The sequence below is a fragment of the Columba livia genome, chromosome 28 (assembly GCF_036013475.1).
Source record: "Columba livia isolate bColLiv1 breed racing homer chromosome 28, bColLiv1.pat.W.v2, whole genome shotgun sequence".
NCBI classification, from domain to species: domain Eukaryota; kingdom Metazoa; phylum Chordata; class Aves; order Columbiformes; family Columbidae; genus Columba; species Columba livia.
The window spans coordinates 621,843-633,908 of NC_088629.1; the positions used below are offsets into that span (position 1 = coordinate 621,843).

Sequence of the window (12,066 nt, forward strand, 5' to 3'; positions counted from 1 at the left end):
TGAGGACGGAGGAGTGATAGGGAGAGGATGTGTGGGGCTGAGGGGTCGGTGGGGCTGAGTCCAGACGCAGTTTTGGGGCGCAGAGCAGGGACACGGGGCAGTTTTGGGGCGCAGAGCAGGGTGCAGGGGATGTTTTGGGGTTATTTATGTATGTAAACGTCCCGTTTGCATCCTCAGCTCCCGGTTCAGCAGCTCCGGGCACCGCAGGTACCACACGTAGCACGTGTTTAGCGCCTTTTGTAACCCGCTCTGCCGGCCCAGGAGCAGCGCCCACCCATCGGGGAGCAGCGCACACCGCTCCGCGTGGGCGGTTGTCCCGTTTCCTTGTACCCGCCGCCGGTACTTCGCTGCAATAAAGGTGATTGAGCCGCCGTCGGGGGGAGACGGGGCCGCTGGGACGGAATTCGGGGGTTTTTGAGCGTTCCCGCCATGGCCGCTGCGGGGGGCGGGGCCACCAGGGGGCGTGGCCGGGAAAGGGTGTGGTCCAAAGGCGTGGTCTCCCCTGGAGAGGGTGGGGCCTCCCAGGGGCGTGGTCTCCCCGGAGGGGCGGGGCCTTCCCGCCAGGCGAGCGCGCCCCCTGTCGGCGGCGCCGGGCGGGCTGCGGACGCGGGAAACTCGGCAGAATGGGTGATTTTGGCTTTATTGTCCCCTCCGTGTCCCCCCCCGCCCCTCAGGGCCTCTTCACGGTGCTCTCGATGAAGGACTCCAGCACAAAGATGGTTTCATCCACCTGGTTCTCGCTGGCGTCGATCCTGGGGGGACACGGAGGTGAGGACGCTGTCCCCGGCGCGCGCCCTCGTCCCCGTGCCCGGCGCTCACTTGTTGACGTTGCGTTTGAGGGTCTCCAGCTGCTGGCGCTCGGGGGCCGTGATCATCTCCTCGATCTCCTGCAGCTGCGCGGGCTCGGCGCCCGTGGCCTGCATGGAGGCCAGGATGGCTTCCACGCGCTGCGACTTCTCCAGCAGCCGCCTGGGCACGGGGACAAGGACACGGCGGCCTCAGCGTGTCCCCACAACCTGCCCCCCGCCCCGTGACCCCCAGCGCTCACTTGTTCTCCTTGGTCTCGAACTGGCGCCGCTCCATCAGGTTGGCCACGCTCTGGGGGGAGGGGAGAGAATGGGGGTGATGCCCCCGCCCCAAACTGAACCCCAAACAGAACCACACGTGGAGGAGGAGGAGAACCACACGTGGTGATGGAGAAGGAGAAGAACCATGTGTGGTGGTGGAGAAGGAGAAGAACCATGTGTGGTGGTGGAGAAGGAGAAGAACCATGTGTGGTGGTGGAGGAAGAGGAGGAGGAGAAGAACTATACATGGTGGTGGAAGAGGAGGAGAAGAACCACCACACATGGTGGTGGAGAAGAAGAACCACGTGTGGTGGTGGAGAAGGAGAAGAACCACGTGTGGTGGTGGAGAAGGAGAAGAACCATGTGTGGTGGTGGAGGAAGAGGAGGAGGAGAAGAACTATACATGGTGGTGGTGGAGGAGAACGAGAAGAACCACCTGGAGCGGAGGAGGAGGAGAACTGCACATGGTGGTGGAAGAGGAGGAGAAGAAGAACCACACGTGGCGGTGGAGAAGGAGAAGAACCACGTGTCGTGGTGGAGGAGGAGGAGGAGAACCAGGCTACCTTGTAGCAGCGGTGCAGCAGCATCCGCGCGGCCGCGGGGACGTTCACGGTGTAGAGGTAGAAGGTGCGGGACGGTGCGTGGTCCGGGGTCTTGGGGATCTCCTGTGGGGTGGGATGTCACCGAGCCGCGTGTCCCCGCAGCGCTCTGCAGCCCCGAGCCCCGGTGTCGGCGTCCAGCCCGGTGTCGGCGCTCACCTGCAGGGACACGAAGCTCTCCGAGAGCATTTTGTAGAGCATCTCCTTGGCCTCCTTGGCCGGGATCATGGCGAAATCCTCCACCTGCTTCTGCTCCAGGTGCTTCTTGCGCAGGAGCAACCGGAAAATCCTGGCGCAGCGGGACCCGAACCTGCGCGGGGCGGGAACACCGGTCACGTGGAGGGGAAAGGGGCAAAAGTCTTGAAAAAACGGCTGTTTGTACCTCTCCTCCACGACGGACTCCAGCGTGGCCGTGGCCAGGGACGCGAGGGCCTTGTGAAGGTCTGGTTGAGGTCGAGGTCAAGGGTAAACGCTTGGGAATCGATTTATGCACCGGAAACACCGGGTTGGGTGTTTTACCCCCAAAAGATACTGACGGTGTACATGCCCCCGCCGCTGTCTCCGGATTTACCCACAAACTCCAGCTGCAAGAGAACATTAAAAACGTAACTCAGTGCGTCCCAAAGCAATAAAAACCCTGATCTTCTTAAAATTTTGATTGTAAAGATACAAAGATTTTATGTAAAAATACAGATTTCTCTGCTCTCAACAGCCTAAGAACATCTGCTGCGTTTTATCGCTTTCGGCATCTTTTAAACATGGGCAGGAAGCGGCTTTTCCCTCCCGCTGAGACTCACGGGGTCGTCGGCCAGCAGCGCGAGGTACTGGTCCAGAACCTGCTTCACGATGTTGTACCCGGCGGGAAGGGACCGGAATATCTGCGGGAGGACAACCAGGAGGATACAACGGGGAAAATGGAACAACGGGGGTTTTAAATGTTCGGGTGTTTCAGGGCGCCGGCGCCGGAGCCGACCTCGTTGGAGGAGAGCGGCTGCGTGTAGGGCGCGCCGGAGGACGTGGTGACCTCGCTCATGCGCAGCATCGTCCGCACGATCTCGCTGCTGGTCTGCGGTGTCGGGGCAAAGGAAAGAGCTGCAGGGTGAGGAACCTCCGCCCCGAGGGGCGCGAGTCCCTCGGACGCACCAACCTGGTCCATGCGGTTGGCCACGGCGCTGACGATCGCCTGGTCGCGGAAATGCTGGTGGAAGCGGTCGATGTTGACCTGCCAGTAAATGCCGTCGTCGGGGGGAGCCTGAGGGGAAAGAGCCACGGAACTGAGGGGAAAGAGCCGCAGAAGTCGGGGGGAAGATCCGCGGAACTGAGGGGGAAGAGCCGCGGAAGTGGGGGGGAAGAGCCGCGGAAGTGGGGGGGAAGAGCCGCGGAACTGAGGGGGAAGAGCCGCGGAAGTGGGGGCCAAGCAGCAGCGAGGGCGACGTGGCTTCAGCCTCCCCGGTACCTCGGAGCTTTCTCCCTCTTGCTTCTGCTTCTTGACCCGGGGTTCACCGTCCTCCTCCTCGCACGATCGTCTCCGCTTCCCCTTCCCTGCCAAGAACGCAGCGTTTGCTTTAAAAACCAACACTTTGGGGTCTCCGGTGCTTCCCAAACGCCGCCGAGCCCGCGGGGTCCTCACCGACGAGGCTGAGCCGCGGCACCGTGTACATGTCCTTGTCGCTGCTCAGCAGGGTGGGTGCCGGGGGAGGCGGCACCTCGGGGCTCTGGGGACCTTCGGGGACCAGCGGGCACCTCTGCACAAAGTGCGTGTCCACCAGGCGCACGAAGGTGCTGGAGACGTCGGCGTAATCCATGGTTTTCCCGTCTGGAACGCAAGAGAAAGACGGTGGCACCGAGTTGTGCCGCAGGGGACGAGGTGGCGCTGCGGTCCCCAGGGAACCAGCACGACCGTGCTGCTCGGGGGCCGCTTTGGGCTGGGGGGGCAGCATCTCGGCAACGCGGCCACTTTGGGTGGCTCCTTCTCCACGTCCGAGGCTGCTGACACAGCCCAAAGCGCAGAACCGGCTCCCGAACCCCCCTCTGCTTCCAAACCCCGTTTATCTTTTAAGCGAAGCAGCAGAGCTTCCCACCTTCCATGGTCTCGGTGAGCCTGTCGGCCACCTTCCTCACCACGGCGCTCATGGTGAGCTGGCCGTTGAGCAGCAGCTCCTCCACGATGAGCTCGCCCGTGTCGCCGTACAGCGTCTTGGCCGTGTAGATGTAGCGGGGGTAGCGCAGGATGCGCAGGATGCGCCCGCACTGCGCCTCGTACTCCACGCCGCCGCGGCGCGGCCGGAACGTCGCCAGGTTGTGCTGGATCAGGACGCACAGGGCTTTCTTCACCTGGGGGACGGGGACGGGGACCCCCGTTGTGCTCAAGCCCCGCTGGCGCCGCTGAGCCGCCGCGGTTTGTGCGGCCGCCCTGTCCCCTGCGCGTCCCCTGAGCCGGGGCTCCGGGGCGCTTTCTCCCCCGAGGCTGCGGGCGCTGGAGGGGCTGGACGCACGGGGATGCGGTTCTCGGGACGTGCCGGGGGTAACCCTGGACTCCGTGATTTTAAAGCTCTTTCCCGAGCAAAATGACGCCGTGACTGCGACCCGCCGCCCGGGGCTCCGCTCCCTCCGCTCCCCACAGAGCCGGAGCCGCGCTCTCCTTCCCCAGGGAGGTACCAACGACAAACACCCCTCTCGCCGAACAAAACCCGCCCCACGGTGATGATTACTATTACTATTATCGTTTATAAGAGGCAAAGCTCTGATTTTTGTACTTCTCCCGGTTTTAACCGGTTTCTCCGGCGCACCTGGTCCAGCAGCAGCCCGGTGCCGCCGGCGATGCCCCGCAGCGCCTGCCCGCCCGCCCGCAGCAGCTGCGTCCCGATCTTCTCCACGATCTCCCCGAAGTGCTCGTGCAGCAGGAGGGAGCACAGCTTGATCTCGGCCTGAGTCATCGCGGCGGGTCCCTCCACACGCCCTGCGGACAAGCGCCCGTGTTACTGACGGCCGCTCCGGGGCTCCCTCGCGTCCCCCCGCCAGGCCTCACTCACCCAGGCCCGGCCTAGGCCCATGCGGCCACCATGGCAACGGGAGCTTCCGGTTCCTTCCGCCCCCTACTTCCGCCCTCTCTAGGCACGGCCGCGCCCCGTTGGCCGCTCTGGAGGCCCGGGCCAGGCGAGCGCGCCGGAAGTGGGAGGCTAGCAGGGTCGTTCCGCGGGCGCTCTACCCGGCGGCTCGCTGGCTCGGCGGAGGACTGACGGCAGGGAGAGAAGATGGCGGAGGCCGCGGCCGTGTCCCAGCACCGATTCTTCTGCCACAGCTGCAAGGGGCAGGTCAGCCCCAAGCTGCCGGTGAGCGCCGGGCCGCGGGGGCCGGGGGAGCCCGGGCTGGAGCCGCCGGGGCCGGGCCGGGCCTGTCCCTGGGGGGCCGGTGCGGTTCCCCGCCCGCGGGGCGGATCGGGGTGTCCGTGCCCCCGGGTCCTCCCGGAGCTCCCCGGGAAGGGCCGTTCCCTTCGCGCCCCGCCCATGGGGTGACACCCCCAGAAAACCCACAGAGAGGGGTGAAAACCCCACAGAATGGGGTGGAACCCCCCAGAAAACCCCCACAGGTGGGAGTGACCCCACAAAAGACCCCACAGAAAGGGGCGACCCCCCAAAATAACCCCCACAGGTGGGGTGAACCCCCAAAATAACCCCACAGGTGGGGTGAACCCCCAAAATAACCCCACAGGTGGGAGCGACCCCAAAACAACCCATAGAGAGGAGTGAAAATGCCCCAAAATAACCCCCAGAGATGGGGTGACCCCCAAAGCCCCCGCAGACGGGGGTGACCCCAAAAGCCCCCATATTGTCACAGTTTGGGTCTTGAAGCGTGGATTTGGAGCCTGCGCCTGCCCCGCCATTGAACACATCACTTGTGCCCAGACCCGTGTCCTGGTCCCCAGACCCGTGTCCTTGTCCCCAAACCCGTGTCCTGGTCCCCAAACCCGTGTCCTTGTCCCCAAACCCGTGTCCTGGTCCCCAGACCCGTGTCCTTGTCCCCAGACCCGTGTCCTTGTCCCCAAACCCGTGTCCTGGTCCCCAGACCCGTGTCCTGGTCCCCAGACCCGTGTCCTTGTCCCCAGACCCGTGTCCTGGTCCCCAGACCCGTGTCCTTGTCCCCAAACCCGTGTCCTGGTCCCCAAACCCGTGTCCTTGTCCCCAAACCCGTGTCCTGGTCCCCAGACCCGTGTCCTTGTCCCCAGACCCGTGTCCTTGTCCCCAAACCCGTGTCCTTGTCCCCAAACCCGTGTCCTGGTCCCCAGACCCGTGTCCTGGTCCCCAGACCCGTCCTCCCCGTGTCCCCTGCGCTGGGCAGACGCGGCTTTCCTGGTCTCCGTGCGCTAAGCCGGGCTCAGGGCCAGCCCGGGGCACGTGTGGCCGCGCTCTCCCCGGTTCGGTGCCTAGAGCCGGTGTTTGGCGTTTCCAGGAGTACACGTGTCCCCGGTGCGAGTCCGGCTTCATCGAGGAGGTCACGGACGACGCCAGGTAACGCTGCTTCGGGGGCTGTGAGGTCTAAAACCCTTCCAAAGCGCCTCTGGGAACGGTGGCAACGAGGCGGAGATCAGGAATGGGCGTAAAAACGTATGGATCGGTGTGAATTCGGATTTAATCCCCCGCGAGACTGCGAATCCGAGCGGCCGGAGCCGCAAACGCGGGGGATTTGGGGGGGTTCCCGGGTTGTGGGTTAAGAGCGTACAACGTCCCGCGAGCAGAAGCGCTTTGGGGGTTTGGGGCCTTTTCTCTTTGGTCTATTAGAGCGAAAATGTGACAAGTTTAGGAGTTGAGCGCGACCCGCAGGACGGGCCTTTTCCTTCCCAGCCTCTCAGCCTGAGGTAGAAAAGCCCTTTTCTCTCTCTGATTTGGTGCCTGGTTGCCCAGCAGAGCAAAGCTGGGACGTGCAGCGGCGCCCCGGCGCCTTTCACGTTCAGCCATGATGAATTCCTGCGGAAGCGGCTTTACTGGGGCACAGCCGAGCGGTTAAGCCGAGCTTTGCTGCCCGAGCCTTTGTCACGGCCGCGTTTGACTTTGCGCCGCGCTCCTCTGAAATAACGTCACGTTCTGCTGAAATAACATCACATTGTGCTGAAATAACGTCACGTTCTGCCGAAATAACGTCACGTTCTGCCGAAATAACGTCACGTTCTGCCGAAATAACGTCACGTTCGTGTGGAGCAGCGTCCCGCTCCCTCTGCTCGGTTCAGGTGCCGGTGCCCGTAGGGCAGGACCTGTGTCTCCCGGGCACTTTCTGCTCTCACGCGCCTGTTTCCCCGCAGTTTCCTGGACGGCGGCGGCGCTGATGACGGCGCGTCCACGCACTTCGCAGAGGTGAGTTTGCCTCCCCGTTTCTGTTCTGTTCGTTTTAAACACGACTGTGCGGACGCCCCTTCACGCAGCACCCGGCCCAGGGCACCCCCAGCTCCTCAGGAATTGCCCTTTGGATTTTGGGTTTGGGGGGTTTTAGCCGGTTTTGGGTCCTCCCGGTGGTGGCGGCGGCTCCTCAACCAGGGGTTTTGGGGTTTGCGGTGGTGCTGAACCCCCCGCGGCAAAACCAGGTTCAGCGCCACAAACACCTGGAGTTCCCTTTGGGTTTGTCTCGGGGACAAAGTTCCGGCGCTTTCTGGCCGGTGTCGGGGGGACGCGGCCGCCCCTCGCCCCGCACGGCTCCGGGGGTAAATGTAAACGGCTCGGGGCGTTAATGATAAATGAAAGTCGTGTCTGGAGCCCGAGGAAGGAAACGCTCCCGTCCGCGGGTGTCGGTTCAGAAACGGGGTGCCGACCCGATTCCTGCCTTTCCCCGGCACCAGGGACTCGGCAGATGAGCTGACTGGGCGGGACACGGAAATGGAGCCGCTCCGGTTGCGGCGTAACAGAAAACGCCGACCGCGGCGCCGGGCTCGGTCCCTGCGGGGATCCCGGGGCCGTGCCCGGCCGGCGGCGCCTTTTCGCTCCCGGCGCCGCGGGTCCGTCCTGTTCGCGCACGCCGCGGCCCCTCGGCCGTCACCGGCCCCGCGGCTGATCCCGGGACGAGAGCCGCGAGCGGGGGGCGCCGGGGGCGCCGGGGCCGCGTTCTGCGCTGCCCAAACCCACCGGTTCCCGGCAGCTCCGGGTGTGTGTCCCAAACCAGCCCTTGGCGAGCAGCCCGGCCCTCGGGGACACAAACCCGCCCGAAAACACCGCGTGTGGGTTTGGGCCGCCGCTGCCCGGGGCGTCGCGGCGCACGGCGCCGGCCGGGGCTCTGCGGTGATGCCGGATGGAAACCGCGCGGGTTCCGCGTCCCCGCCGACCCTGACGCGGCCGCCGGCCCCTCTGCCTCCCCCTTTTCTCCCGGCAGCTCTGGGACCACCTGGACCACACGATGTTCTTCCCCGATTTCCGCCCGTTCCTGAGCGGGGGGTCCCTGGACCCGGAGCGGGAGCCCGAGCGGGTCCCCCCGGCGCAGCCCGAGCTCTGGGGGCCCGGCCGCCCCCCCCGGCTGCCGGTGACGCGCCGGTACCGGCCCCGCGGCAGCTCGCGGCCCGACCGCTCCCCCGCCATCGAGGGGTAAGAGCCTCCCCTGCCTTTACCCTTTCTATCGGCGCTAAAATACGGAATTTGGGTGAGAAACATGAGAAAACGGGCTCACGGCGCTCGTCATACGTGACTGTTTGATGCAGAAGGTTCACGTTTGTGCTCTGCGGCACAGACCGGAGCCGCGCGGCGGGGAGAGTGGTTCTTGTCAGCTCTCCGCGGGGTGTTTCCGCTCAGCCTGTTCTCTTTGTGCCTGTTCTCTTGGTGCCTGTCCCGTCTCCTCCCCGTCCAGGATCATCCAGCAGATCTTCGCGGGGTTCTTCGCCAACTCGGCCGTTCCGGGCTCCCAACACCCGTTCTCCTGGTGAGTACCGAGCGCGGCTCCACCGCAGCCGTAACCCGCTCGGTGACCGCCAGCCCGCAGCTCCGCGGTTCTTGGCGCGAACCCCGGGGCTGTTTTGGCGCGGCCGCGGCGCTTTCGGTGACCTGTGGTGCCGCGCAGGAGCGGGATGCTGCACTCCAACCCCGGGGACTACGCGTGGGGACAGAGCGGCCTGGACGCCATCGTCACCCAGGTCAGACCCGACGGGAAGCGCCCCACGCGGTGGTCGCCGGCGTTTCTCCGCACCCGGGGGGTTTCGTGCCGCGTTCTGGGCGGGCGGGCGGGACGAGCGGCCACGGGAACGGGTTAAACTCTCCGTTGGGTTGAAAGGCGGCTCCTCCGCGCTCGGGCCCGTTTTGGGGCTGATTCAGCCAAATCGGGGCCTTGACCGGATACAGTTCTTACGAGTCGAGGAATTATAACCGCAGGGTGTTTGCGGCACGAGGTTCTTCACCGCAGCACGTCTGTCCCGACTCAGAACCCCCAGGAGCACAGAGCACCCGGGGGGACCGTGTTCGGGGGGGGGTGCTCGGGGTTGGAGGCACAAAACTCAGGTTTAAGCACCAAAAGCGTCGGCGCGGGGGAGCGGAGCGTCCGGTGGGGCGTCCTGGTGCGGGGGCGCCCGTGGGGCCACTCGTGTCACTTTGGGGGTCCAGGGGTGTCCCCAGGGCCGGGATGTGTTTGGTGCCGCGTTTGGTGACGCGCTCGGTGCCGTTTTCCTGCCGCAGCTCCTGGGCCAGCTGGAGAACACGGGGCCGCCCCCGGCCGACAAGGAGAGGATCTCGTCCCTGCCCACGGTGCCGGTCACTCAGGAGCAAGTCGGTAGGTGACAGCGGTGACACTGTCCCCCATCCCGCCCTGTCCCCGCCCACTCTGTCCCCACCCGCGCTGCCCGACCCGTGCTGCCCCACCCGCCCTGCCCCACCCACCCTGCCCCACCCGCGCTGCCCCGCCCGCTCTGTCCCCACCCACCCTGCCCCGCCCGCGCTGCCCCGCCCGCTCTGTCCCCACCCGCTCTGTCCCCACCCACTCTGTCCCCACCCGCTCTGTCCCCACCCACTCTGTCCCCACCCGCACTGCCCCGCCCGCGCTGCCCCGCCCGCGCTGCCCCGCCCGCTCTGTCCCCACCCGCTCTGTCCCCACCCGCTCTGTCCCCACCCGCCCTGCCCCGCCCACTCTGTCCCCACCCGCCCTGCCCCACCCGCGCTGCCCCGCCCACTCTGTCCCCACCCACCCTGCCCCACCCGCGCTGCCCCGCCCGCTCTGTCCCCACCCACCCTGCCCCGCCCACTCTGTCCCCGCCTGCGCTGCCCCGCCCACCCTGCCCCACCCACTCTGTCCCCACCTGCCCTGCCACGCCCACTCTGTCCCCGCCCACTCTGTCCCTAACCGCTCTGCCCCACCCACCCTGCCCCACCTGCTCAGTCCCGCCCGCGCTGCCCCGCCCCCCTGTCCCCTCCGCTCTGTCCCATCTGCTCTGTTGCTGCCGCCCAAACGCTCCCTAAAGCACAAAAAAGCCGTTTCCACCGCGGATATTTTTGTCCGGCGCTTTTTATATCCCGGCGGCTGTTCCCTCCGCCCGAGCGCCGGATTCCCACCCATTTCCCACCCGTTTCCCACCGTATTCCCACCGAATTTCTGCATCAGATTCTGGGTTTTGCCGCTTGACCCCGGGGAGGCGGCGGCTCCGCGTCCCCCCGGTCGCGACATCGGTGCCACCGTCACACACACACACAGACACAGAGACACAGACACACACACACACACACACTCGGGGTTTTGGCGTCACTGGCATCGGCCTCAAAACCACGAGGAATGTTGGCAGCTCCACCCCTCAATTCACTTTATTTTGGGATCTGGTTCCCGGCACCCCCAGCACCCGCGGCACATGCGGCACACACGGCACCCGTGGCACGTGTGGCACACACAACACCCTCTGCACCCGCGGCACATGTGGCACATGCGGCACACACCGCGCAGACAGCACACACAGCACCCGCGGTACATGTGGTACACGCAGCACACACGGCACACACGGCACACGTGGCACACACAGCACTTGTGGCACCCACGGCACCCGCGGCACACACGGCACATGCAGCACACACGGCACACGCAGCACACACGGCACACGCAGCACACACGGCACATGCAGCACACACGGCACATGCAGCACACACGGCACACACAGCACACACGGCACATGCAGCACACACGGCACCCGCGGCACCCGAGCCGGCCGGGCCCTGCAGCCGGCGCCGCGCGTCCGGGCGGTAAAGCGCTCTCCCCCGTGGCGGCGCAGAGGCGGGTCTGGAGTGCCCGGTGTGCAAGGAGGATTACGCGCCGGCCGAGCAGGTGCGGCAGCTGCCCTGCAACCACCTCTTCCACAGCAGCTGCATCGTGCCCTGGTTGGAGCTGGTAAGAGCCCCACGTCCCCCCCAGCCCCACGGACCCCCCCGAGTGCCGTTTGTCTCATTTTGGTGGCTTTTTGCAGCACGACACGTGTCCCGTCTGCAGGAAAAGCCTCAAGGGGGAGGACTCGACGCGACAGACGCCCAGCGGCGCCGGCTCGGGCAGCGACAGCCGCGCGCACGAGCGATGGACTTTCTGACCGGGGGGCGCACGGAAACAACGGCACCCCAAAGTAGCAGGAAATAGCGGCGGGAGAGCCGCCCCCCCGCCCCCCGGCACCACCGTCCCGGCTCCCGACACCGCGCGGCAACTGCCGCCTCTCCCACATTCCGGCCTTTTTTGGGTGGTTTTGACTTGGTTTGGTACCCGAGGAAAGCTCTGGGCTGGGGGGGCGTGGACACCCCCTGTCCCCGCGTCCCCTCGGGTGATGGGGAAGCCAAGATGTCCCGTTTCTCTCCCTCGCGTCCGGAGCCGGGGGGCGGGATCGCACGGGGGCGTTCTGCCCGTGTTCCTCTTGAGAAGCGGCCGTGTTCTCGAGGGGCCGGCAGGGTCTCGGTGCCCCCCCCTCGCTCCCGGCGGGTTTGCATCTCGCGGACTCATTTTTGGTTTATTTGGGGTGGTTTTGGCCCGTCCCCCCGCGGGTCCCGCAGCCGCCTCGTCTCACGGACCACGGCAAGGGCGCCGCCCCCGGCCCCTTGAGCCATCGCCCCCCGGCCCCCCGCCCCGCGTCCCGGAGCAGCTCTTCATTTTGGGGATGTTTTGTTCCTTTTTTAACTCGTGTCACGTCTCACCCGCCTTCTTATCGTCCCGGTACCGTCTGTGCTTACGGCACCCGCTAAACCCGCCCCCCCGCCCCGGGGGGTTAAACTCGGCCTAAGGGAGAGGTAAGTCCCGCCTAACCGTGCCCGGTGCACCACGGCCTCGAGTTTCACCGGGGGTTTCTGTTTGCTATTCCGTCAAATAAAGGACTTTATAAAGAAAACGTGCGGGGGAAGGTTGTTGGGGGGTCGTTTTGGGGAGGAACGCGCCGGATTCCGCCCGGATCCCAAAGAGCCCCCCCAGGGCCCCTCCCGCGCG

The 12,066-nt window shown here is 65.9% G+C and overlaps 2 protein-coding genes and 1 long non-coding RNA gene across 13 annotated transcripts; 2 read left to right on the forward strand and 1 right to left on the reverse strand.

Moving 5' to 3' along the window:
• Positions 1-623: 623 nt before the first annotated feature.
• POLR3C (RNA polymerase III subunit C) lies at positions 624-4,895 on the reverse strand. Of its 6 annotated transcripts, XM_065042804.1 has the most exons (15): positions 4,698-4,895; positions 4,455-4,624; positions 3,747-3,999; positions 3,296-3,481; positions 3,122-3,207; positions 2,813-2,917; positions 2,639-2,731; positions 2,463-2,543; positions 2,198-2,249; positions 2,048-2,108; positions 1,825-1,975; positions 1,630-1,731; positions 1,049-1,098; positions 820-969; positions 624-752 (listed from the first exon to the last, which is right to left on the reverse strand). In XM_065042804.1, the coding sequence occupies exons 2-15, from the start codon at positions 4,599-4,601 to the stop codon at positions 671-673; spliced, it is 1,599 nt and encodes a 532-aa protein (XP_064898876.1). In that variant the 5' UTR covers positions 4,602-4,624; positions 4,698-4,895; the 3' UTR covers positions 624-670. The 6 variants fall into 6 exon arrangements, with proteins under 6 accessions (XP_064898876.1, XP_064898874.1, XP_064898873.1 ...); XM_065042802.1 differs by having other exon boundaries at positions 1,825-2,108; XM_065042801.1 differs by having other exon boundaries at positions 2,639-2,917.
• Positions 4,792-11,971, forward strand: RNF115 (ring finger protein 115). 6 transcript variants are annotated; one of them, XM_065042821.1, is made up of 9 exons: positions 4,792-4,979; positions 6,115-6,173; positions 6,962-7,013; positions 8,020-8,228; positions 8,488-8,559; positions 8,698-8,770; positions 9,306-9,399; positions 10,225-10,995; positions 11,072-11,971. In XM_065042821.1, the coding sequence occupies exons 1-9, from the start codon at positions 4,920-4,922 to the stop codon at positions 11,233-11,235; spliced, it is 1,554 nt and encodes a 517-aa protein (XP_064898893.1). In that variant the 5' UTR covers positions 4,792-4,919; the 3' UTR covers positions 11,236-11,971. The 6 variants fall into 6 exon arrangements, with proteins under 6 accessions (XP_064898893.1, XP_064898891.1, XP_064898894.1 ...); XM_065042819.1 differs by having other exon boundaries at positions 4,801-4,997; XM_065042822.1 differs by having other exon boundaries at positions 4,801-4,997; positions 11,095-11,971.
• On the forward strand, positions 5,019-5,376 carry LOC135576564 (uncharacterized). Its single transcript, XR_010468354.1, has 2 exons — positions 5,019-5,316; positions 5,347-5,376. It is a non-coding gene; the product is annotated as an uncharacterized LOC135576564 (long non-coding RNA).
• Positions 11,972-12,066: the final 95 nt, after the last annotated feature.